Source organism: Triticum urartu, chromosome 7, assembly GCF_003073215.2.
Source record: "Triticum urartu cultivar G1812 chromosome 7, Tu2.1, whole genome shotgun sequence".
Lineage (NCBI taxonomy): Eukaryota > Viridiplantae > Streptophyta > Magnoliopsida > Poales > Poaceae > Triticum > Triticum urartu.
In genome coordinates this window covers 682,484,759-682,512,620 of record NC_053028.1, presented here as the reverse complement: position 1 = coordinate 682,512,620, position 27,862 = coordinate 682,484,759, and the positions used below count along the sequence as shown (strand labels likewise).

The window sequence follows — 27,862 nt, the reverse complement described above, 5'->3', positions numbered from 1 at the left end:
ATCATATTACTAAAGAACTCCCACTAAAATAGACATCCCTGTAATCCTCTAAGTGATTACGTGATCCAAATCAACTAAACCATGTCGGATCATCACGTGAGATGGAGTAGTTTCATTGGTGAACATCACTATGTTGATCATATCTACTATATGATTCACGCTCGACCTTTCGGTCTCCGTGTTCCGAGGCCATATCTGTATATGCTTGGCTCGTCAAGTATAACCTGAGTATTTCGCGTGTGCAACTGTTTTGCACCCGTTGTATTTGAACGTAGAGCCTATCACACCTGATCATCACGTGGTGTCTCAGCACGAAGAACTTTCGCAATGGTGCATACTCAGGGAGAACACTTCTTGATAATTAGTGAGAGATCATCTTAAAATGCTACCGTCAAACAAAGCAAGATAAGATGCATAAAAGATAAACATCACATGCAATCAATATAAGTGATATGATATGGCCATCATCATCTTGTGCTTGTGATCTCTATCTTCGAAGCATCGTCATGATCACCATCGTCACCGGCGCGACACCTTGATCACCATCGTAGCATCGTTTGTTGTCTCGCCAATCTTATGCTTCCACGACTATCGCTACCTCTTAGTGATAAAGTAAAGCATTACAACGTAATTGCATTGCATACAATAAAGCGACAACCATATGGCTCCTGCCAGTTGCCGATAACTTGGTTACAAAACATGATCATCTCGTACAATAAAGTTTAGCATCATGTCTTGACCATATCACATCACAACATGCCCTGCAAAAACAAGTTAGACATTCTCTACTTTGTTGTTGCAAGTCTTACGTGGCCGCTACGGGCTTAAGTAAGAACCAATCTTACCTACGCATCAAAACCACAACAATAGTTTGTCTTGTTGGTGCTATTTTAACCTTCGCAAGGACCGGGCGTAGCCACACTCGGTTCAACTAAACTTGGAGAAACTGACACCCGCTAGCCACCTTTGTGCAAAGCACGTCGGGAGAACCGGTCTCGCGTAAGCGTACGCGTAATGTCTGTCCGGGCCGCTTCGTCCAACAATACCGCCGAACCAAAGTATGACATGCTGGTAAGCAGTATGACTTATATCGCCCACAACTCACTTGTGTTCTACTCGTGCATATAACATCAACACATAAAACCTAGGCTCGGATGCCACTGTTGGGGAATGTAGTAATTTCAAAATTTTCCTACGCACACACAAGATCATGGTGATGCATAGCAACGAGAGGGGAGAGTGTTGTCTAGGTACCCTAGTAAACTGGCAACGGAAGTGTTGACACAACGTAGAGGAAGTAGTTGTATGTCTTCCTGATCCGACCGATCCAAGCACCGAACGTACGGCACCTCCGAGTTCTAGCACACGTTCAGCTCGGTGATGATCCCCGGACTCCAATCCAGCAAAGTGTTGGGGAAGAGTTCCGTCAGCACGACGGCGTGGTGACGATCTTGATGTTCAACTATCGCAGGGCTTCGCCTAAGCACCACTAAAATATTATCGAGGATTATGGTGGAAGGGGGTACCACACACGGCTAAGAAAACGATCACGTGGATCAACTTGTGTGTCTAGGGGTGCCCCCTGCCCCTGTATATAAAGGAGCAAGGGGAGGAGGCCGGCCGGCCCTATGGCGCGCCAAGGAGGAGTCCTCCTCCTAGTAGGAGTAGGACTCCTACTAGGAGGGGGAAGGAAGTGGGGAGGGAGAAGGAATGGGGGGCGCGGCCCCCCTCTCCTAGTCCAATTCGGACCAGGGGGGAGGAGGCATGCGGCCCACCCTGGCTGCCCCTCTCTCTCCACTAAGGCCCATATGGCCCATTACTTCTCCCGGGAGGGTTCTGGTAACCCTCCGGCTCTCTGGTTTTCTCCGAAATCACCTGGAACACTTCTGGTGTCCGAATATAGCCGTCCAATATATAAATCTTTATGTCTTGAGCATTTCGAGACTCCTTGTTATGTCCGTGATCACATTCGGGACTCCGAACTAACTTCGGTACATCAAAACTCATAAACTCATAATATAACTGTCATCGAAACCTTAAGCGTGCGGACCCTACGGGTTCGAGAACAATGTAGACATGACCGAGACACGTCTCCTGTCAATAACCAATAGCGGAACCTGGATGCTCATATTGGCTCCTACATATTCTAAGAAGATCTTTATCGGTTAGACCGCATAACAACATACGTTGTTCCCTTTGTCATCGGTATGTTACTTGCCCGGGATTCGATCGTCGGTATCTCAATACCTAGTTCAATCTCGTTACCGGCAAGTCTCTTTACTCGTTTCGTAATACATCATCTCGCAACTAACTCATTAGTTGCAATGCTTGCAAGGCTTATGTGATGTGCATTACCGAGAGGGCCCAGAGATACCTCTCCGACAATCGGAGTGACAAATCCTAATCTCGAAATACGCCAACCCAACATTTACCTTTGGAGACACCTGTAGAGCTCCTTTATAATCACCCAGTTACGTTGTGACGTTTGGTAGCACACAAAGTGTTCCTCCGGCAAACGGGAGTTGCATAATCTCAAATTCATAGGAACATGTATAAGTCATGAAGAAAACAATAGCAACATACTAAACGATCGGGTGCTAAGCTAATGGAATGGGTCATGTCAATCACATCATTCTCCTAATAATGTGATCCCGTTAATCAAATGACAACACATGTCTATGGTTAGGAAACATAACCATCTTTGATTAACGAGCTAGTCAAGTAGAGGCATACTAGTGACGTTTAGTTTGTCTATGTATTCACACAAGTATTATGTTTCCGGATAATAAAATTCTAGCATGAATAATAAACATTTATCATGATATAAGGAAATAAAATAATAACATTATTATTGCCTCTAGGGCATATTTCCTTCATCACTTTACTTGTGCCGTAATGCATGATCCCATGACCAACTACTTAGTCACACTGAGCTCATTATGATGATGCATTACCGAGTGGGCCCAGAGATACCTCTCCGTCATATGGAGTGACAAATCCCAGTCTCGATTCATGCCAACCCAACAGACACTTTCGGAGATACCTGTAGTGCACCTTTATAGTCACCCAGTTACATTGTGACGTTTGGTACACCCAAAGCACTCGTACGGTATCCGGGAGTTGCACAATCTCATGGTCTAAGGAAATGATACTTGACATTCAGAAAAGCTCTAGCAGACGAACTACACGATCTTGTGCTATGCTTAGGATTGGGTCTTATCCATCACATCATTCTCCTGATGATGTGATCCCGTTATCAATGACATCCAATGTCCATGGTCAGGAAACCGTAACCATCTATTGATCAACGAGCTAGTCAACTAGAGGCTCACTAGGGACATGTCATGGTCTATGTATTCACACATGTATTATGATTTCCGGATAACACAATTATAGCATGAACAATAGACAATTATCATGAACAAGGAAATATAATAATAACCATTTTATTATTGCCTCTAGGGCATATTTCCAACATGATGGTCACGAACAACAACGCCTTTAGGTCAAATTCTTCCCCCATGTGCTCATCCCACACACGTACACCTGTTCCATTCCACAGTTGTAAGAGTTCTTCAACTAATGGCCTTAGGTACACATTAATGTCGTTGCCGGGTTGCTTAGGACCTTGGATGAGCACTGGCATCATAATGAACTTCCGCTTCATGCACAACCAAGGAGGAAGGTTATACAAACATAGAGTCACAAGTCAGGTGCTATGGTTGCTGCTCTGCTCCCCAAAAGGATTAATGCCATCTGCGCTTATACCAAACCAGACGTTCCTTGCGTCATCTGCAAACTCCTCCCCGTACTTTCTTTCGATTTTTCTCCACTGCGACCCGTCAGCGGGTCCTCTCAACTTTCCGTCTTTCTTACGGTCTTCTCTGTGCCATCGCATCGCCTTGGCATGCTCTTTGTTTTGGAACAAACGTTTCAACCGTGGTATTATAGGAGCATACCACATCACCTTGGCAGGAATCTTCTTCCTGGGGCGCTCGCCCTCGACATCACCAGGGTCATCGCGGCTGATCTTATAGCGCAATGCACCGCATACCGGGCAAGCGTTCAAATCCTCGTACTCACCACGGTAGAGGATGCAATCATTAGGGCATGCATGTATCTTCTGCACCTCTAACCCTAGAGGGCAGAGAGCCTTCTTTGTTTTGTACGTACTCTCGGGCAATTCGTTGTCCTTTGGAAACATATTCTTTATCATTACCAGCAACTTTCCAAATCCCTTGCCAGATACACCATTCTCTGCCTTCCATTGTAGCAATTCCAGTGTGGTGCCCAGCTTTTTCTTGTCACCTACGCAATTCGGGTACAAATTTTTTTTGTGATCCTCTAACATGCGCTACAACTTCTTCTTCTCCAAATCACTTGCGCAGTTTCTCTTTGCATCGGCAATAGCCCGACCTAGATCATCAACGGGCTCATCCGATGCCTCTTCTTCAGCTTCTTCCCGCATTGCCGGCTCAGCTTCTTCCCGCATTACTGGCTCAGCTTCTTCCTTCATTGTTGTATCATCGTATTCAGGGAACCCATGGCCAGGATAGCTGTCGTCGTCCTCTTCTTCTTCATTGTCTTCCATCATAACCCCTCTTTCTTCATGCTTGGTCCAAACATTATAGTGGGGCATGAAACCGGACTCAAACAGGTGGACGTGAATAGTTCTTGACGTAGAGTAATTGTGACCATTCTTACAGCCAGCACATGGACAAGGCATAAAACTATCCGCCCGCTTGTTTGCCTCAGCCGCAAGCAGAAAAGTATGCACGCCATTAATGAACTCGGGAGAGCATCGGTCATCGTACATCCATTGCCGGCTCATCTTCAATACACAGCACCGAAAACACCAAATTAATACAATACATAAAGTTCATACAACACTTAAATGCAACAAACAAATAACTCTCTAGCTAAAGAATTTAAATGCAACAACAAATGCGATCAAGATCGCAACTAAGGTAACAATTGATCCAACAGCATAATGATACCAAGCCTCACTATGAATGACATATTTTCTAATCTTTCTAATCTTCAAGCGCATTTTTTCCATCTTAATCTTGTGATCATCGACGACATCGGCAACATGCAACTCCAATTCCATCTTCTCCCCCTCAATTCTTTTCAATTTTTCTTTCAAATCCTCGTTTTCTCTTTCAGCTAAATTTAACCTCTCGACAACAGGGTCGGTTGGAATTTCTGGTTCAACTACCTCCTACATACAAATATCTATGTCAGCTTGATGGACATAATTTGTCATAAACACGAAATGCAACAAATAGTTTTAAAAGAGAATATACCACATCCGAATCATAACAAGGGCGAGGGCCGACGGGGACGGATATCAAAACCATGGCACTATGTATAACAAACAACGTACGGGTAAGATAATTATACGAGTAACTATATATCCAAATCACACAAACATCATTGTTTTATATAAAATTTCATGAACAAGAGGCTCACCACAAGGTGGTGCCGGCGACGGGACGGTGCGGGCGATCGACGGTGGTTACGACGGAGATTTAGAAGGCACTAAGTAAACCACACCTACATATTGCAAACGAAGTGTTATTTTGACCTCAATTTGCATATAAATCAAATACTACCACATATAATTCCTCCCAAATTACTAAAACCCACAATTAATCACTATATAAACCAATGCAAAAGCTAATCTAGCAATGAGAGATGAAAGGACAAAGTTGCTAACCTTTGTGATCATTTGAATGGATGGGGGCCTGCAAATCTTGACAAATTTGTGGCAAATTTTGTGATGAACTCGAGAGGACGAAGGGAAGAACAGAGGAGAGGGAGAGGGGAAAGGGGGAAGAACAAAGTGCTGGTGGGCGAAGCGTTTATATAGGACGACCTTTAGTACCGGTTCGTGGCACGAACCGGTAGTAAAGGTGCTGGAGGGGCCTCACTCTGACAACATCCTGCCACCACTCTCATTAGTACCGGTTCGTGCCACGAACCGGTGCTAAAGGTTCGCCACGAACCGGTACTAAAGAGCTCCTCCCATCTAGCCGTTGGAACCGGCACTAATGGACACATTAGTGCCGGTTCTGTTACAAACCGGGACTAATGTGTCGCACATTTGACCCTTTTTCTACTAGTGGGAGGGGGGGTTAATCGCCATGAAAATAGGACTAGAAAAGTTACCAGCCTTGAAAATCAAAGGTACAAGATAACAACATTGGTGCCCAACAAATTTACCTCTTTTTGTATCAAACCTTGATCTTAATTTATAATATTTGGAAAATATATAAATAAGTGGATATTGTTTCAGATCTAAAAAAGATCAGGGAGCATTGTATTCCAATTTGATACTACATGAAATCTTTAGTGCACTGCATTGAATTAAAAATGAAACCGTCTTTACTTCTTGAATTGATATGCGGATATACACCAACTCACATTATTTGTTAAGAAAATATAAATTATAATATGTTAAATCTTGAAAATAATATTGTAGAAAATTTATAAAGACTAGCCCGTGCGCCTGCACGGGTTGATGACTAGTCATTACTAATTAAACAAAGAAATTTTCTTATCTATCCCTGCAAAAAAATATATTTTTTTCTTATCTATCCAAATTCTTTTGAAATTTCTTTCAATCGAAGGAGCCCTTAAGCTCAAGCTGGAGTGGGCCGAGCAATTCCCCCCAATTACCATTCTCGCGCAGCCGAACCCTCGCTTTCCCCACCGCCACCGCCGCCGGCCCCCGTTCCCGTCGCCCTGCAGCGCCTCCCGAGCCTCGTCGCAGCCGTTCTCCGTCCCCTCTGACCCCGTCGACACCACCGCCCGCCGCACTTGTTCAGAGTTCAAGCTAACAGCAATGGCGGTACCCCAGAGCCCACGGATCTGGGCGACCTCGTCCTCGACCTGCACCCTGGAGAGGGCGGGGGGCGCGCACTTCTTCAGGATCGACGGCTACAGCCTGTGCAAGGGCCTCGGCAAGGGCAACTTCATCCCGTCGGCCACCTTCGCCATCGGCGGCCACGACTGGCGCCTCCTCTTCTACCCCGACGGCGACACGGAGGCCAGAAACGGCTCCATCTCGGTCCACCTCGAGCTCATGGACGAGGGCGTGGAGGTGAGGGCGCTGTACGATCTGACGCTGTTCAAGCAAGCCGAACCGACGTCGGGGTGCTTCGTGTGGACAAAACCGACGGAGCCGGTGGTGTTCAGCCGCTCCCCTGGTAAAACCTCGCACCGTGGCCATTCCAATTTCGCGGGGAGGAGCATGCTCGAAGCGTGGTCGTACCTGTACTTCCCCCGCGACGTCCTTATCGTTAAGTGCAAGCTCCTTGTTATCAAGCTCAAGGAAGCACAGATACCAAAAACCAGAATGAACTTTGAGACCATCCAAGTGCCGCCTTCAGACCTGTCGCATAATCTTGGAAGTTTGCTCGAGGCGGGGGAGGAATCGGATGTGTCTTTCAAGGTCAAAGATGAGGTTTTCACTGCCCATAAGATCGTCCTCGCAATGCGGTCGCCGGTCTTCAAGGCGGAGCTCTATGGGCCGATGAGGGACAAGTGCCGGCAGAGCATAGCCATTGAAGACATGGAGCCCGCTGTTTTCAAAGCGCTGCTTCACTTTATCTACACAGATGAGTTGCCGCCCATGGACGACCTTGATGGTGATGATGACAAAGAAGAAATGGTCAAGCATTTGCTCGTGGCTTCGGATAGGTATGCCATGGAAAGGATGAAGTTGATGTGCGAGAGAAAACTTTGCAAGTTTCTTGATGCCAAGACTGTGGCGGCCACGTTAGCTCTTGCAGACCAGTATCATTGCAGCAAGCTCAAAGATGCTTGCATTGGATTTATCAACTCTTTGGACAGAATGGATGAAGTGATGACTAGTACAGGTTATCAACACCTGAAAAGAGCATGTCCTACTATCTGTATTGATATGTGGGAGAATGCCGCCAAGGCTCGCAAAATATAGTATGATTGCCACAGGTTAGCTTTGGTGTAGTTACTTCAGTATCCTTTATGTTGCAGTGGAACGTGCCAAAATGTCTTCCTGGGGTTGAAGGAATGTTGGAAACAACTTAGTTTGAACTGGATTTGCTATATGCACTGAAGTTCTTGGAGATTGTCAAGGGATTGATTGATCAGAAAAATCATTGCTGTTTTGCTTTGATTTCTTCAGGTCGTTTCGTTCTCTCCATAATCTATATAACCTGGGCAGTCCAGTTCTTTTTCTTCCTTTTGTTGTTGTTTCCTGTGTCTCTGCCGTGTGCAGTGGGGTCGTGTAATCTGTTCAGCTTCAGTGTAGTTACTTCAGTTTAGGCTGTAGCAATCAGAGATTAGTTTCTTTATTTCTTAAGTTATCAGAGATCTATTGACTGAGGGTAAGTTTAAAAAATTGTATGCGACCATGCTATATATTATTAACCTATGCTAGATCACCACAAATTCCCCTTTATGCTTTCTCATATCAATGAGCAGCTATCATGACCATGTCAAATGTGAATTGTGATGAAACATTAGCAAACAACAATACTATAGAAAATTATTCAGTAAAATCATTAATCAGTGCCAATTTTTATACTGCAGAAGTCCTAATTATATGTTAGTATGCGACTGCAAATAAGTCTTGTCACAAGACCAATATATTGTTCGCATCAATGTTCCGGTGTAAAATGTCTAGCTTGCATTTTGTTACCAGATTTTTTTTTGTTTGTTTATTTGGAGGCAGCCAGAACTTCGGAAAAGAGAACTTTTGGAACCAAAACCTGCGCAGATTACAAAACCAGTTTAACCAGGCAGCACCCACTGTTCTCTTACGTTTGCTTACTGTGTCATGTTTTCTGTTCTTCAATTCTGCATTTTGGTTACTCTCTTGTGAAAGGAGAGCATTTCACTTGATAAGCTGTTGAATAGCTACCACTTCAGTTTATTGTTCCAAGTATGAACAGAAAGCTTAATGATTCCTGTTCTCGGATTGATATGCTGCCACATCTCATCTGTAAGTAGGCCTTAAACCAGCATGCTATGGTGGCAGGAGACTTCTTTTTCAAGAGAGATTTACTTGGTACAGTATTTATTCCCTTCTTCCCATTGTTTAATGGTAGCAATTGTTGTTTAATCTATGCTATATGGGATCCAATTTTTAGTTCTTGCAAAGGCCTCTTAACATTTCTACGGTTACTTTAATTTATTCTTGATTAGAATTTTCACATATGAAGAGATTTATAACCTTGGGATTTGTTTACCACATGAAAATCACATTGTCAGAATGTCTCCGTAGTGGGACGTGGTTATTTGCTCCAACATCGTCGCTATGGCAGGGTATGGAGACATATCTGAGATGCGGAAGTGGATCCCGAGGGAAGTCAGGGTGCTACAGTACCCTCCTTGAGTAAACAGAGGAGGCAAGTCCGAGATCTGGCACTGCCCAATGATTACTGTAGATTGTCGATTACTGTACGCAAATTACTGTTGTATCGTTGTATTAGAGCACTGTTTACAAGTCAGGGTAGCAAGTCAGAGGATCCACTTCCTGCCTTTTTCACCAAGTTGTTTGTTTGTGATCAGACTTAACTGATCAGTTCTATATGCCTAGTTAAGATACCATCAGTCTCAAGTGGTTGGCTGTCTGTGCTCAAGGAATGGCTGAAGAGGCCGGTCGTTGCCAGATGAACTACAGTACAATTCTCACGGAATGGCTGAAGTGGTCTTGGTCAGACTTTGATGAGAGGTTAGTCGTGGCCAGATGAATTATCGTACAGGCCTTCCCAATTGTGCCAAGAGTCTTGTTGCGCCAATTCGTTGCGGTAACATTGATCTTGATGACGTTCTTCAGGCCTTCCCGGCTATTCGCTCCATCTTCCCAATGAGATATTTGGGTCTGTCTCTTTCAGTTACAAGGTTGAAGAGGATACACTTTCAGTTCTTAGAAGATAAAGTTGCTGGGAAGCTATTGCCTTGGATCACGAGGCATGTGGCTACCCCGGGCCGCGTCGTTTTGGTCAAGGCTGTGCTTACCGCCATTGCTAATTGATAGTTTGCGGTGGCGCCTACCTATGGGCGGGATGTGACAAGGTGACTGGTGGAGAATGCAAGGTCAACTGGGAACTTGTATGTAAGCCCAAGATCTTCGGTGGTTTGGGCATCCTCAACCTGAAGAAGTTTGCTACTGCCCTTCGATTGCGATGGCTTTGGTATGAATGGGCTGACCCACCCAAGACTTGGGTTGGGATGGGAACGCCATGCAATGACAATGATAGGGACATTTTTGCGGCGGCCACCACGGTCCACATTGGAGATGGAGGCAAGGCGAAGTTCTGGGAATCACCCCGGCTCCAAGGCATGAGACCCAAAGATATTGCTCTTAGGATCTTTGACCTCTCAAAAAAGAAATCTTGCTCTGTCCAAACTGCTCTTCTCAACAATTTTTGGGTTAATCAAATTGATACGCATCATGGGATCACCCTTGAGCACCTACAGGAGTTCATCACACTTTGGGAGAAACTATCCTCTATTACTCTCAACAACAGTATGCAAGATACTATCCACCGAAAGTTCACCTCTCAAGGAGAATACTCGACGTCGACTGCCTATATGGCGCAGTTTGCAGGACACACGACTAGCATCATGCCTATTTACTGTTTGGAAGGTTTGGGCCCCTTCGAAATGCAAGTTCTTTGCTTGGTTGATAATTCAAAACAGAGTATGGATGGCCGATCGATTGCTCCGCCGTGGCTGGCCGAACTGCAACCTTTGCCCACTTTGCAAGCAAGTCCAGGAAACGGCGGCGCATCTTCTCTTTCAGTGTAGGTTCTCCCAGCGTGTTTGGGTTGAGGTTGCTACGTGGATTGGCCTACATGGTGATGTGGTGAGGAGCTGGAGAGTTGAGGCTTCAGTTCGAGATTGGTGGATTAAAAATGTGATTGAGCGCGGAAACCAGAGAAAGGCGATCGCCTCCTTGTTCATGCTTATGTCTTGGGAGATTTGAAAAGAGCGTAACGCAAGGGTCTTTCACAACACTGCGGCCACAATGATGATGGTTGTCGCGAAGATCAAAGAGGAGGCCCATCTTTGGGCTATGGTAGGTGCCACCCACTTGAGTATTGTAATGCTGCGAGAGTAGTTTTTTGTTCCCTGCTTTGCGGCTATTTGTCTAAAACCTTCTTAATCAATGAAAATGGCAAATCTTTTGCCTTGTTTCAAAAAATAAAATTACCGTACAGTTCTGTCTCGAGCTTTCATACAAAATGCGCTAGTGTCAAATGTCTTGACCTTTCATATAAAATGCGCTAGTGTAAAACATGCTCTTATATTATGAGACGAAGGGAGTAGTAGACTTCAACAACCAGTGTATGTGTGCAAGAGAGGGCAACCAATGTGTGTGTTTTTTCTTCTAGATCGATAATTATTGACAAAGGTGAGGCGACACGACACCCTTCTGACGAGCAATCTGGGATATCAGATGTCTATAGTAGACTTCAACCAGTGTCTGTGTGCAAGAGAGGGGATAGACTAGTGTAGAATCTGAGCTTACAGTGAAAGAACAGAAAAAAGATACAAGCTGTACCGACCATATTCAATCCAACAGCAAAGGTTGCTTTTTCCTATTTTTTCATTTTAAGCCTAGATTCTACACTAGTCTGCCCTAGATCAGTTGCCTCCCATGGACGACCTCAATGATGACGACAAAGAAGAAATGGTCAAGCATTTGCTCGTGGCTGCAGACAGGTATGGCATGGAGAGGATGAAGTTGATGTGCCAGAGCAAACTTTGCAAGTTTGCTGAGGCCAAGAATGTGGTGACCACGTTAGCTCTTGCCAGCCAGCATCATTGTAGCAAGCTCAAAGATGCTTGCATTGGATTTATCAACTCTTTACATAGAGTGGATAATGTGATGACTAGTACAGGGTCAGTACCTGAAAAGAGCATGTCCTAGTATCTTTGCTAAAACCCGCAAAATACAGTAGTATAAGAATGTTAAACATGTACTTAAAAAAATAGATATTGAAAAATATATGTTGTAAACAATGTTAAACGTGTATACATAGAATGTTTCTTTGAACACATGTATATAAAGAATTTTAAACATGTATAAATAAATATATCGGATGTATAAGAAAAATGTAAGATGTGTCTGAAAAAAATTGGACATCAAAGCATATATTTGAAAAAAAATATTAATCATATGTATGAAAAATGTTAACCCTGTATTAAAAAATACTTTTATGTATATAAAAAAGTATATTGTGTATGAAAACAATAGACATCATAATATTTATTTGAAAAAAATATCTTCATCATGTATTGGAAATGCCTAACGTGTATTAAAAAATGTTTCTTGACATTGATGAAAAATGTATAATGTGTAACAAAAATGTAGAAATGTGTTGAAAAAAGAAAATAAAGAAAAGAAAAAAAACAAAGAAAACCGTAGAAAGACATGAAAAGAAACCGAAGAGAAAAAGGAAACAAGAAAACCAGAAATAAACAAGCAAAAAAGAAAAAGAAACATAGAAACAAAAAAAAAGGAAGAAACCCGAGAAAGGAACAAAGAAAACCATAAAAAACAAAGAGAAAGAGGAAGATTGTAAAATATCTGTGAAAATCGAGAAAGAAACGAAGGAAACCGATGAAAAAATAATGAAAACTTAAGTTATAACAAGTAAAAAAGAAAAGCCGGTGAAAAAACCCAAAGAAAAAAACATAAGAAACTGAAAAAAAAACCCGGAGAAAACCTTCAGCGTGCGAACCTATTGCGAACGAGTTCAGGGTTAGGCCTTGTACAATAGAAGGTGCCTAGAGAGGTGCTTAGAAAAATAAACCGAATTTTCCTGAAGCACCGGTGCCTATTTCTACAGGAGAGACGCTTAGTTAAGCGTCTACCCTGTACAAATAAATACTGATGCTTAAGAAAAGTCTGATTTATTTCTCTAAGCACCTTCCTTAAGCATCTTCCATTGTACAAGGCCTTAACGAGCTTGTCCGCGGTGCAATGCGCTTGAGGCGAGAGAAGCGTCCATTAGCCCATTAGCCCAGGACCCCTGCCTTGTTTGTCCCCTGATCTCACGGTGATTGATCACAGTTCGAGTAGTCCATGGAGACCATCGTGATCAACCTTAACATCTCCCATCCGCGGATTTCTCAAAAAAAAAAATCTCCTATCCGCGGCGCTTAGTTTCCTTGTCCATCCAGCACAGATCGAGACCAGCAATGGCGGCATCCCTGATCCAAGATCCCGTGATCTCGACGACCTCGACCAGCACGCCGGAGAAGACGCGGGGCGAGCACGTGTTCAAAATTGAAGGCTACAGCGTTTGCAAGGGCTTCGGCGTCGGCAAGTTCATCCGGTCGGCCACCTTCTCCGTCGGAGGGCACGACTGGTGTGTCCGCTACTACCCCGACGGTGTCACGGAGGCCTACAAAGACTACGTCTCAGTCTACCTCGAGCTCATGAACAGAGATGTGGAGGTGCTGGCGCTGTGCCATCTGACGCTGGTCCAGCAGGCTACAGGGTCGCCGGCACAATTTACATTGCCAAAACTAATGGCGCCTGTGCTGCTCAGCAGCTACGCTGGTAGTATAACCTGGTCCTGGGGCTATGCCACGTTCGCGACGAGGAGCGTCCTCGAAGCGTTTTCGCACTGGTACATCCCGGACGATGTCCTTCTCATTAAGTGCGAGCTCACTGTTATCAAGCCAAAGGTAGCACAGATGTCAATGACCACAAGGAACTTTCACATCCAAGTGCCTCCTTCGGACTTGTCGGAAAATCTTAGAAGTTTGCTGGAGGAGGGGGAGGGATCGGATGTGTCTTTCAAGGTCAAAGATGAGGTTTTCCCTGCCCACAAGATCGTCCTCGCAATGCGGTCGCCGGTCTTCAAGGCCGAACTCTACGGGCCAATGAGGGAGAAATGTGAGCAAAGTATAACCATCGAAGATATGGAGCCTGCTGTTTTCAAAGCATTGCTTCGCTTCATCTACTCAGATGAGTTGCCTCCCATGGACGACCTCAATGATGATGACAAACAAGAAATGGTCAAGCATTTGCTCGTGGCTGCGGACAGATATGGCATGGAGAGGATGAAGTTGATGTGTGAGAGAAAACTTTGCAAGTTTCTTGAGGCCAATAATGTGGCGACCACGTTGGCTCTTGCTGACCAGCATCATTGCAACAAGCTCAAAGATGCTTGCATTGGATTTATCAACTCTTTAGATAGAGTGGATGATGTGGTGAGTAGTACAGGGTATCAGCACCTGAAAGAAGCATGTCCTAGTGTCTTTGTTGATATGTGGGAGAAAGCTGCGAAGACTCGCAAAATACAGTAGTACGATCGCCATGTTATAGCTTTATTAGTGTAGTTTCTTCATTGTCCTTTATGTTGGAGTGCACCGTGTCAAAGCGTCTTCCTAGGGTCGAAGGAATGCTGGAAATAACTTAGTTTGAACTGAATTCGCAATATGTACTGAAGTTCCTGGAGATTTTTTTTTCAAAAAGGGGGGACTCCCCGGCCTCTGCATCGGAACGATGCATACGGCCACTGAAGTTCCTGGAGATGGTCAAGGGATTGATTGATCGATCAGAAGAATCATTGCTGTTTTGCCTTTGCTGATTTCTTCAGGTCGTTTTATTCACTCTAGAATCTATGTACCCTGGGCGGTCCAATTCTTTTTCTTCATTTTGTTGTTGTTTCCCGGGTCTTTGCCGTGTGCACAGTGGGGTGCTGTAATTTTTGTTCAGCTTCAGTGTAGTTACTTCAGTTGAGACTAGCCATCCGAGATTAGTTTCTCTATTTATTAAGTTACCGGAGATCTTTTGGCTGAGGGTAAGTTTAAAAAATTGCATGCCTTGGGACATGCTATATATTACTCCCCCAGTCCCAAACTAAAGTTGAGACACTTATTTTGGGACGGAGGGAGTATTAACCTATGCTAGATCACTACAAATTCCCTTTTATGCTTTCTCATCCAGTGAGTAGCTATCAATATCATGACCATATCTGCCATGAAGTGTGATGAAACATTAGCAAATAGCATTACTACACAGAATTATTCAGCAAAATCATTAATAGGTGCTGATTTTTACATTGCAGAAGCCCTAATTATATGTGACTCCAAATAAGTCTGTTACAAGACCAATATCTTGTTCACATCATTGTTCCGATGTAAAATGGCTAGTTTGCCTTTTTGTTACCAGTTAATTTGTTTGCTTATCTGGAGGCAGGTAGAACTTCGAAAAAAGAGTGCTTTTGGAACCAAAACCTGTGAAGATTACAAACTAGTTTAACCAGGCACGGTATGTTCTGCAATTCTGCATTTGGTTACCCTATTCCTATTGGGGAGGGACAACATTTCACTTGATAAGCTGTTGAATAGGTACCTCTTTAGTTATTCCCCTATTGTGATCCTGTCTGCAGCTTCAGAGACGAAGATAAAGCTCGCCAAGCGTGGAGGTTGATCACAAGGCCGGATAGCTTGTGTGCCCGTCTGCTCAAATCTAAATACTACCCGGCGGGCAAGTTAGAAGACACGGTGTTTACTGGTAATGCTTCATCTTCATGGCAGGCTATTAGCCATGGTTTGGATCTGATAAAGAAAGGCTTGATTTGGAGAATAGGTGATGGGAGAAGCATTCGGGTGTGGCGTGATAGTTGGATACCGAGGCCTTTCTCTTACAAACCGATCACGAGGCAGGGTGTATGTCGCATTAGATATGTTTCTGATCTTTTGAACGATAATGGGACATGGAAAGTTCAAACTCTGAACCAATATTTCATGCCAGCAGATGTGATGGAGATTTTGAAGATCAGGGTTTCACCTAGGCGTGGCGAGGATATTCTTGCATGGGGGCCGGACAAGATGGGTGTTTTCTCTGTGAAGAGTGCATACCACTTTGCGTTCGACGAGATTCACAGGTCCAATACAGTATCTTCCAGTTCGTCGCCGACCGGGGCAAGAAGTTGCTGGAAGTTCATCTGGAGGTGTGGTGCTCCGCCAACAGTGGTAAATTTTGCATGAAGGGTCGCAACGGATGGACTGCCAACATGGAAAAATAAGCATAAGATTGGTCTGGAGACCACAAATGTTTGCCCGGTTTGTGGATTAGACACGGAAGATAATTTTCACCCGTTCGTGCGCTGCCAATTGGGGAGGGATCTTTATTTGAGAATGGCCAAAGTCTGGAGATTACCTCAGCTACAGTCAATTGTTAATTGTGGTAGGGAATGGCTACTGCAAGTTCTCGCGCCTATGAGTGATATTGAGAGGTGTATGATTCTCCTTGTGTTCTGGAGAAGTTGGTACATACGCAATGAGGTGGTGCATCATAAACCGGCACCGCAGATGGAAGTATCGGTCCGTTTCCTACAGAGTTACCTTCACTCTCTGATGGCCATTAAGAACGATAAAGGGGTGGACTCGGTGAAAGGGAAAGCCAGTATGATGATGGATCTTCAAACGGCTGCTGTAAAGGCTAAGCTACCTCGTTGGTAAAAACCGAAGTAGGGGTGGACAAAACTGAATACGGACGGAGCTTTTGTGTCATGTGAAGATGCTGGGGCAGGCATGATCTTAAAAGATGCGTCAGGAGGTATCATCTTTTCTGCATGCAGGGCGATACGGGTATGTCGGGATGTGTTGGAGGCTGAATTTCGCGCTTGCCTGGAGGGCCTGACTGCTTCGGTCCAACGAACTACATTGCCGATACAAGTTGAGCTTGATTCTTCTGTTGCGGTGGCCATGATTACATGTGGTGATATTGATCGTTCGATCTACTCGTCTTTAGTTAGTGAGATCAGAGATTTGTTAAGTCTTCATCAAACTTGTATTACTCACGTCGCTCGCTCTCGGAATAAGGCGAGCGACTTGCTAGCTTCTTTTGGTCGCCTAGATAATAGGACTATGACTTGGTTAGAGTCGGGTCCTCCTGAAGTGTTGGAGGTAGTTGCTGATGATTGTAATGAGACCATGATTGAGTAATACAAGGTTTTGAGTTCGCAAAAAAAAATGTAGTGATATCCTGTCACATCTAATTAAGTAGGCCTTGAACCAGCATGCTATGTAGCACGATACTTGTTTTTTCAAGAGAGATTTACTTGATATACTAGTATTTATTCTTACTTCCAATTGTTTATTAATGCTGGTCAATGTTGTTTAATACAGTATATGCTACCCGCACAAAAGTCACAAACTCCGCACCCCCGCGTCTCTCTTTGGTGACACGCGGAACCCCTCGATGCCGCCACCTACCTAGCCCCTCCTCCCCTTCACCTCGCTGCCACCTGAGGAGCCTGGCGACGACGCCTGGTCAGGCTCCAAGGAGGGTGGCGACGGGGCACCTCTCTAGAAGGCTCGAAGGGGATCTGTCACGCCAGGTCCCGGTGGGTGCGCGACGGCGGCTTCGGCGGATCTGGCACGCGGGATGGCGAGGCCTGCGCGGATTTGGGGCGTCGGGTCCCGACGAACGCGTGGGCGCGGCTCCGACGCTAGCTTGTGCGGGGTGGCGCGGCGTTGGACTCATGGCGGCCATGGGGAGCACAGGCGCGTGGGCGCGACAGGAGTGGCGAGGGCATCCGGGAGGCTCGCGGGATTGCAAGGCCGACACAGTTCTTGCCCGCGGGGCCGTTTCGCGGGCTGGGTGACATGCGGCTCGGGTGTGGCCATATAGGGTGGCTTGGTGGGGTGCGCAGGAGGTTGGGGCGGTGCAGATAGCTTGCTCCAGCATGGTGGAGGCCTGCCGTGGTGTTGTTGCCTTGGCCGGGTGCGTGGCGGAGGGGCTCGGGCGGCGGATTCATCCATGAGGGACGCGATAGGTGCGTGGCTGCACGATCTGGCGTTGTGTGGTCGTCCTTGGTGGTACACGGTTCGGTGGGCCGAGATGCGAGGAAGAGTGCCTCCGGCGGCGGCTGCTACAGACCCGGCCTCCGGTGGCCGCAGTGGCACATATGGGGCGCGTCAGCGCTTCTGATGCTTGGCTGCGGTTGTAGTAGTTCCGGTTCCTGGCTTCGGGTAGTGCTCCTCTGTCCCTTGTTAGCATGGTGCTCGACTGGGCATGACAACTTGCGCTGCATCCAGTGGCTTTGCGTCTCGACGATCGTTGACGGATTTGGCGCCTCGTTCTGGAGCTTGGCTGCCGGTGGTCTCCGCGAGGTGCAGTTGGATGCGGCAGATCTCGATGCTTCTTCTTTGTTGATGGGCAGCTCCGATGGTGGTGGTGGTTGGTGGACTTGCCGGCGTCGGTGCGGGATGATGTGCGGCTGAGGTGGTGTGGGAGCTTGGGTGAAGACCCTGTCTGGGCCCTGTGCAGTGACTAGCGATGGCGGCGGCTGTGGCCATCGTTGACCTTTCTGGAGGCACCCTTGCTTTGTTGTTGCACCCCTCTTGCGCGGATCCAACCATCTCGGCCTCTCCGGAGAAAACCCTTGATTCGTGGTCGGACAATGGTGGCACCTAGGCATCGTATTCGCTCTTGGGGGTTTCGTCTTGGGAGCTCAGCATCGGCGAGCGGGGCCGATGGATGGTGTCGGTTGTGTGATGGTGGAAGCGATGTCGGTGACATGAAAATGGTTGAGGTAGTCGGCTCTTCTCCGACGTGCCCGCGACATTGTCTCATTTTGTTTGTTGCTGTGAAGTCAAAGCTAGTGCGGTAGGGCCATGTGGTATACGATGAATGGCTGCACGTAGCCTGTTCGGTGATCTTCCGTGTTGCCAGCCATGCTTGGTTTTGTCCTTCATAGCTCTTCTTTAGAGTCGGAGCTGCGCTGCATGGTCTTAGGTTGCTAAGTTTGATGCGGATCTTCATAAATCTCCGCACGGCCTCTGTAGTGCGGGTTGAGTCAACGATCGCCTATGGCGAAGTCGGAGTCGTTTTCTCACTGTTTAGGGATGACGATGACGCATCAAGGGGAGGAGTGATGACGATGACGCTTGCGTGCAGTCTCGACTAGGCCCTCAACATTAGTCATAAAGAACTCACATACTTATTACAAAAATTTATTAGTTATCAAAACAAAGTATTACGCGCATGCTCCTAGGGGGATAGATTGGTAGGAAAAGACCATCGCTCGTCCCTGACCGCTACTCATCAGGAAGACAATCAATAAATAAATCATGCTCCGACTTCATCACATAACGGTTCACCATACGTGCATGCTATGAGAATCACAAACTTCAACACAAGTATTTCTCAAATTCACAACTACTCAACTAGCATGACTCTAATATCACCATCTCCATATCTCAAAACAATTACCAAGTATCATACTTCTCATAGTATTCAATGCACTTCTATGGAAGTTTTTATATTAAAGAAAATTTCCATGTTGTTCTAAAGGACTCTCAAAATAATATAAGTGAAGCATGAGAGATCAATTATTTCTATAAAATAAAACCACCGCCGTGCTCTAAAAGGTATAAGTGAAGCAATAGAGCAAAAACTATATAGCTCAAAAGATATAAGTGAAGCACATAGAGTATTCTAATAAATTTCAAATCATGTGAGTCTCTCTCAAAAGGTGTATACAGCAAGGATGATTGTGGTAAACTAAAAAGCAAAGACTCAAATCATACAAGACGCTCCAAGAAAAAAATATAATGTGGTGAATAAAAATATAGCTACAAGTAAAGTTACCGATAGACGAAGACGAAAGAGGGGATGCCTTCCGGGGCATCCCCAAGCTTAGGCTTTTTGGTGTCCTTGAATTTTACCTTGGGGTGCCATGGGCATCCCCAAGCTTAGGCTCTTGCCACTCTTTGTTCCATAATCCATCAAATCTTTACCCAAAACTTGAAAACTTTACAATACAAAACTTAAATAGAAAATCTCGTGAGCCCCGTTAGCGAAAGAAAACAAAACACCACTTCAAGGTACTTTAATGAACTCATTTTTTATTTATATTGGTGTTAAACCTACTATATTCCAACTTCTTTATGGTTTATAAACTCTGTTACTAGCCATAGATTCATCAAAATAAGCAAGCAAGACACGAAAAACAGAATCTGTCAAAAACAGAACAGTCTGTAGTAATCTGTAGCTAACGCAAACTTCTGGAACCCAAAAAATTCTTGTGGTGCGGGATGATGTGCGGCTGAGGTGGTGTGGGAGCTTGGGTGAAGACCCTGTCTGGGCCCTGTGCCGTGACTAGCGATGGCGGCGGCTATGGCCATCGTTGACCTTTCTAGAGACACCCTTGCTTTGTTGTTGCACCCCTCTCGCGCGGATCCAACCATCTCGGCCTTTCCGGGGAAAACCCTTCGTGGTCGGACAATGGTGGCACCTAGGTGTCGTATTCGCTCTTGGGGGTTTCGTTTTGGGAGCTCAGCATCGGCGAGCGGGGCTGATGGATGGTTTCGGTTGTGAAGTTGAGACTTCTGTGACAATGATGATGGTGGAAGCGATGTCGGTGACATGAAAATGGTTGAGGTGGTCGACTCTTCTCCGACGTGCCTGCGGCATTGTCTCGTTTTGTTTGTTGCTGTGAAGTCGAAGCTAGTGCGGCAGGGCCATGTGGTATACGATGAATGGCTACAGGTAGCCCGTTCGGTGATCTTCCGTGTTGCCAGCCGTGCCTGATTTTGTCCTTCATAGCTCTTCTTTAGAGCCGGAGCTGCGCTGTATGGTCGTAGGTTGCTAAGTTTGATGCGGATCTTCATACAACTCCACATGGCCTCTGCAGTGCGGGTTGAGTCAATGATCGCCTATGGCGAAGTCGGAGTCGTTTTCTCACGGTTTAGGGATGACGATGATGCCTCAAGAGGAGGAGTGATGACGATGACGCTTGTGTGCAGTCTCGACTAGGCCCTCTTTGAAGTGGTGTGCGTGGGGTTTCTATGTGTGTCACTCGGCGGTTGTGATGGTTTTGTCCGGTTTTCCATAAAAACTGTACAATCTGATTTTCGCTCGGTTTTCCCTAATTAACTGAGCAACTCTTTTTTCTTAATGAATGCAAAAATCCGGCCATTCCGAATATATGCTAACTATGATCCATGTTTTGTTCTTGCAAAGGGCCGTCAATATTTGTGTATGGTTACTTGAATTTATTCTTGATTAGAATTTTCACATATGCAGAGATCTGTAACCTTGAGATTTATTTATCACTTGAAAATCACATTGTTAGAATGTCATTGTAGCGTGACATGGTTTTTTACTCCAACGTTGTTGCTATGGCAGGGTATGTGAGACATTATCTAGATGCTGCCTTTTCCCCGAGTAGTTTGTTTGTCATTAGATTTGATCTGGATAACATGACTGATCTACTATATGCCTAGTTAAGATACCATCAGTCTCTGATTTCTGCTATGCAGTAGTTGACGGTCCGTGCTCAAGAATAGGCTGAAGAGGTCATAGGAGAGGTAGGCTGTTGCCAGATGAAGTACGGTACAGGTGTGTCTTTAGAGCTTCCACACGAAATGCACCGCGATTATCGAACTAGAAGCCTGAAGTGAAGGAAAACCACACATCGGTTGCCCTCTCTTGTACACGACATTGGCTGTTGAAGCCTACTAGAACTATATCGTACTTTAGAGTAAGCACTGGCTTGTACACACTTTTAACCAAAAACAACCCATTCTTCTCAAATTGCCAAGCAACAAAATCACCATGCTCTGTCGATTGAAGACGCAAACTAAGAATCTCCTCCACATCATATGAATAAAACAAGTGTCTAACCAAATTCTCATCCCATGTCCTTGGTTCACTCAAGATGAGGGCAGACACCCATTTGATCCCGGTCCTATTCTTCCTTGCAGTAATTTTGAGGCCAGAAGTTCTTGGAAGCATTCTAGAAACCTCTGTCAGCTTTGGATTTCTCTGGCACGACATTTAAGGAACAAAATGACCTCAACATGTACATATATTGAAATTCATCTAAGTGACATCAATTGTTCTGGAAAGGCATGCAATTTTTATAATTTTTTGTCGCACCTAGAGTAATTCGGTTTAACCAAATAATTTTAAGATGCGGTTATATTAAATATTAAACAATTAAACATCACTTTATTGCGTTTGCGAGAGTGCATTTCATAGTCAAGGTAACATTTCATAATTAATTTCATGGTCAAGGTATACCATTCCATAATTAATAGAACTATTTTAATAATTAGTTTTACTATTATGTGAGTAGTGTTGGGGAACGCAGTAATTTCAAAAAAATTCCTACGCACACGCAAGATCATGGTGATGCATAGCAACGAGAGGGGCAAAGTCTTGTCCATGTATCCTCGTAGATCGTAAGCGGAAGCGTTATGAGAACGCGGTTGATGTAGTCGTACATCTTCACGATCGATCGATCCTAGTACCGAAAGTACGGCACCTCCGCGATCTGTACACGTTCGGCTCGGTGACGTCCCACGAACTCACGATCTAGCAGAGTGTCGAGGGAGAGCTTCGCGTCAGCACGACGGCGTGATGACGGCGATGATGATGCTACCGGAACAGGGGTTTGCCTAAGTACCGCTACGATATGACGGAGGTGGATTATGGTGGAGGGGGGCACCGCATACGGCTAAGAGATCAATAATCAACTTGTGTGTCTATGGGGTGCCCCCAGGCCACGTATATAAAGGATGGAGGGAGGAGGAGGCCGGCCCTCATAGGGCGCGTCCAAAGTGTGGAGTCCTACTAGGACTCCCTAGTCCTAGTAGGATTCCACCTCCTACATGGAATAGGAAAAAGGAAAGGGAGAAGGAGAAGGAAGGAAGGGGGCGCCCGCTTTCCCTAGTCCAATTCAGACCAGTCCATGGGGAAGGGGCGCGGCCACCCTTGAGGCCTTTCTCTCCTTTCCCGTATGGCCCATTAAGGCCCAATAGAAATTCTCGTAACTCTTCGGTACTTTGAAAAATACCCGAATCACTCGGAACCTTTCTGATATTTGAATATAGCCTTCCAATATATCGATCTTTACGTCTCGACCATTTCGAGACTCCTCGTCATGTCCCCGATCTCATCCGGGTTTCCGAACTAACTTTGGTCATCAAATCACATAACTCATAATACAAATCGTCACAGAACGTTAAGCGTGTGGACCCTACGGGTTCGAGAACTATGTAGACATGACCGAGACTCATCTCCGGTCAATAACCAATAGCGGAACCTGGATGCTCATATTGGCTCCTACATATTCTACGAAGATCTTTATCGGTCAAACCGCATAACAACATACGTTGTTCCCTTTGTCATCGATATGTTACTTGCCCGAGATTCGATCGTCGGTATCCTCATACCTAGTTCAATCTCGATACCGGCAAGTCTCTTTACTCGTTCTGTAATGCATCATCCCGCAAGTAACTCATTACTCACAATTCTTGCAAGGCTTAGAATGATGTGCATTACCGAGAGGGCCCAGAGATACCTCTCCGATACACGGAGTGAAAAATCCTATTCTCGATCTATGCCAACTCAACAAACACCATCGGAGACACCTGTAGAGCATCTTTATAATCACCCAGTTACGTTATGACGTTTGATAGCACACAAGGTGTTCCTCCGGTATTCGGGAGTTGCATAATCTCATAGTCAGAGGAACATGTATAAGTCATGAAGAAAGCAGTAGAAATAAAACTGAACGATCATTATGCTAAGCTAACAGATGGGTCTTGTCCATCACATCTTTACCTAATTAATAATAAAGTACGGATTGAGTCTCCGGGTTCACCGTCATCCTTTTTTTTTAATAGTTTCATCCTGCTTCTAATCCTATATCCTATATTTTGTGAAATATACGAGATGGTACTAATTCGTAGAGCCAAGTTTCGTAATGAAAAGGTCCGTCTCGGCTGGGCCTGAACTTCCACTTGAGCCCATCCTATCCTACGGCCTGTAATATGGAGGCTGCTATGTTGTACCCCTCGGAAAAATAAGCTACCGTGTTTTTGTACAACTTTCTCTAGCTTCCTTATATACGTACAAAAAATCAAATCCAGCCCACCGGTTCTTCCTGTATTTGCCCTATCTTGCCTCATGGCAGCATATCGAATCTTGGCTTCGCGGCGATGGGGAAATCAACATCGCGAGATCAGGGACCCGGCGAGGCGTCAACCAAAATACTGGTCCTCGGCAACACGCTTTAGCTGAGAGGCACACGGCTGCACACCTCCATCCGTTCGATTGCAAGGACACCGTGGGCAGCGACAGTTAGATCATCAACTTCAAAATCATGCAGAGTTTTCCTATGAAGGCAGTGGCGGCGGCGGAGACAGGTTCATCATGTACATATCTTCCTGATGACAACGATGGTTTGCAAGCAGTGGTACGTGAGGGAGCTCAGCTTTGACATGGCAGGCGGTCTAGGTGAAGGACTTTAATATCCCCAAGTTCAAGTGTCGCGCAAGATAGAAGTGTTCTTGGTGGCCTACATCCGGCCCATCATGGCGCTCGCCGCCACCCTCGGCGGCCGCGTCAACGCGCTCACCATCAGAGGGAGGTCGGCGACAGAACCTCAACTTCATGTACATCGTCAGCTTTGACGCCGGCGCGGTTGTCATGAATCAGGTTCGTTCGACTGATGCGACAATTCGTAGCAAATCAAACCAGTCGCTGTTTGTGCATCTGGACTCATGTCGATAAAGAGGGAGCGGGGCCAACTTCGAGGCCTCTGTGCTGCCGGGGCACGGCCGCCTCTGCCAGGGTTATTCTCCAAGCTATCTCTCGCACCCTTGGCCGTTCTCTTCCGCCTGTGCTCCTCATCTGCTGCTTCCAAGTCATTATTCTTTGCTGTGATTAATCCAAGGTGTTGCAATCACGCAATATTTCAACAATGTTAATCTGTGCAGATATGAACCAACTATAGATATTCTTTCGCACTCCCGCAATACAGCCTAACCAATCCTCGGTTCCCAAGTTGGGCAACAATTCAGCATTGTCCCCTTCCACAATTAGGACACCACAATTAATCAATCATCCATGGTAATCTGCTTTCAATAAGATTGGTAATGGCGTACATGTTTCATACAAATTGTACCATATGTGTAGTTGCCTTCTTCTTTTTTTCATCCCCCGTTGCAACGCACGGGCATGTGTGCTAGTCATTCTCTAATGATGTGATCCCGTTCATCAAATGACAACACATGTCCATAGCTAGGAAAGTTAACCATCTTTGATTAACGAGCTATCAAGTAGAGGCATACTAGGGACACTCTGTTTGTCTATGTATTCACACATATATTAAGTTTCTGGTTAATACAATTCTAGCATGAATAATAAACATTTATCATGATATAAGGAAATATAAATAACAACTTTATTATTGCCTATAGGGCATATTTCCTTCAAGTAGTGGCCATGTAATCTTTTTTTCGCTTTTGTAAAAGCAACTCTAAACTCCTTAATTAATAAGGTAATTTTTTTGCCTCTGTTTCAATTAAAATAAGTCTCGTCTCAAAAGCCACTCCATTCAAAAATTGAACACGTACATCTGTAACCATCGCAGACCGGATTAAATCAGACAAAGAAACATCTATCAAACTGCAAATCAAACCCATTAAGGTACAGTAGATTGGTGGCCAACCAGCTAAGCCACGTGGCGCATGCTGGTTGGTCACGATGAGAATTTTTTTGATTTTTTTTAAATGGCAGTGAGACTTTTTCCTTTTCCTTTTCGAGAAAAGTTTTTTGAGCTTTTTTCTTTTTAAGATGGATGTGATGTTCGCGTGACACGAGAATGTTTTTTTTATTTCGAGATGAGGGTGAGGTGCGCACAACTTTTTTTCAAACGGCCCGCAATGACGGGCCCAACCACTAGTACTGAACAACGGGTACATGCATGCATACATGATTGATTCTCGAACCCGTGTTGTGCTGAAACAGGGGCCGGCCAGATGAAAAGTAAGGCACATACACAAATCACACTATCATACAGTTGAAGAAAAAGAAAACATGGAGAAACTTACAGCGTACGCATGGCAAGCAAACAAGCGGGAATTGAAATGTACGCAACAGAAAGTTGCTGATGAAATTCAGCTAAGGTAGTTGGCCTCCTGCCAGCTTAACATGCAGATCGTAGCCCAACGATCAGCGCGTCGGCACCGGCGGCGGTGCTGGTGCCGATGCCAGCGTCTGGCTTGTCTCATCCCTGCACTCTGCGTCGTCGGTGGCAAGGTATGTTTCGTGGTCGATCAGGCCGAGGGTGACCATCCGGCACACGTAGGTCCGCGGCTCGGTATGCGTCTTCTTCCCCAGCGGATAGGACGTGACGCTCGCGCTCACCCGCACCACCACGCTGAAGCTGTCCTCCTCGCCGTAGTTGTCCCAGATGTAGCTCAGCTTAGCCGGGTCGGTGATCTTGAGCCGCTTCTGCAGCGTGATAGTCGTCTGCGGCGGCACGGTGAAGTTGTCCAGCTTCAGCGTGCCGATCTCGTATGAACTGGTTGGGGACTGCATGTCGATGACGCTCACGGTGGTGTCGTTGCAGTCGATCTTGGTTCTGCCGCCGGGGTTGTTGGCGATCAAGATGACCCGGAGATTCGTCGTGTTAGCCCGCTGGTAAACGACCCGAGTTGCACCATTACTACCGTAATTAGTCCCCACCCTGGGGGTTGCCGGGAAGTCGTCGTCGCCGTAGCCGTAGCCACCAATGCCAAGACCGGCACCTATGTTGGCATCCCGGTCAGAGACGACGCTGCTTTGAGGTTGTCGATCTATGATGTCGGTGGAGATGCCGTCACCACTGGAGTAGACACGACGTTGAGTTTCAGCAAGCTTGCCTACTCCAACTCCGGTGGTAGTCTTGGTCTTGGGCACATAGGTCTGGCTCCGCAGATTGTCGGCCCCGATATAGCCGTCGTTGACGGAGAGGCGGATGTCTTCGGAGCGCAGCACGGCGTGGATCACCATCGCAATCACGGCAAGGGCAAGCACAGTTACCCCGGTGGCCGCCGCGCAGCGCACCACGGCTAGGCACGGGAATCTTGTATGCTCGCCATTGTCGCCCTCGGATGCAATGATATATTTGATGTCACTCATCTTGCGCTTGCTCGCTGAGTGAGCTAATTGGCTACTACTTTTATGAGTGAATCACGAAGGAAGAAGATGTGTACTACATATGCAGGCCCGTTCGAGAATTAGATACCCGCTTTTGCTATTATTAATCACGCGTTGATTATTATTTTTTGATTCAGTCACTTGTCTTCCCTTCTGTTCAACGTCTTTTCCTTTTTGTGAGTTTGTGTTAGTTTCTTTATTTCTTTCTCTCTGTGTGTGTGGGCGCTCGCGTGTTTGTTTGTTCTACATGTGGATTTGTGTGCATCTGCAATGGCGTGTGCGCATGAGAGAAGGTGCAATCAACACGGGATGCAATCATAGATGGGGGACAAATAATCTTCAGCGTTACTCTTTTGTTGTTTAAGTACTGAGTATATATAATATGGAAGTATACACGTAAGTTCTATGTATCTATGTGCAAATCATACTGTCATTTGAAGATTACAATACTATGTGCTAGTTTTTACGTAGTGTAAAATAATGCAATTTCTGTGTACCTTTTGGTGATCATTCGTTTTACCAATTTTTTATTTCTTTCTCTGTAAGGATAATATGAATGTCCTCAATTCACTCTTTCTTTCAAAAACTTATGTTTTTTGTTTATGTTTGATTTTATTAAAAAAAGACAAAATGAGTGACAAAAAAAACAGTCACCTTACCAGCAAATTGTCACTTAAAAGCCCAACATGAACTATTTAAGGAAAAGACCATACATGCATGCATTTCTTTAGGGAGCTATGCATGTACTTTATTCTTCAGAAGGGCTTTATTAAGAAATAATGATTCACGAGATCGCTAAAGTGATCTTCTATATGGGCCATGTCTAGGAATAATTCATTTATATATATATATATATATATATATATATATATATATATATATATATATATATATATATATATA

At 45.3% G+C, this 27,862-nt stretch overlaps 1 protein-coding gene and 1 pseudogene across 1 annotated transcript; both read left to right on the top strand.

The window, feature by feature from the left end:
• The first annotated feature begins 6,665 nt into the window (after positions 1–6,665).
• LOC125522527 (BTB/POZ and MATH domain-containing protein 1-like) lies at positions 6,666–8,371 on the top strand. The gene has a single exon (XM_048687579.1). The coding sequence runs from the start codon at positions 6,848–6,850 to the stop codon at positions 7,961–7,963; it is 1,116 nt and encodes a 371-aa protein (XP_048543536.1). The 5' UTR covers positions 6,666–6,847; the 3' UTR covers positions 7,964–8,371.
• Positions 8,372–13,200: 4,829 nt separating this feature from the next.
• Positions 13,201–14,074, top strand: LOC125525915 (annotated as a pseudogene).
• The last annotated feature ends 13,788 nt before the right edge of the window (positions 14,075–27,862 follow it).

Excerpts from the sequence above, each read along its gene's own strand:
- LOC125522527 (XM_048687579.1), top strand. The coding sequence starts at position 6,848 with ATGGCGGTACCCCAGAGCCCACGGATCTGGGCGACCTCGTCCTCGACC.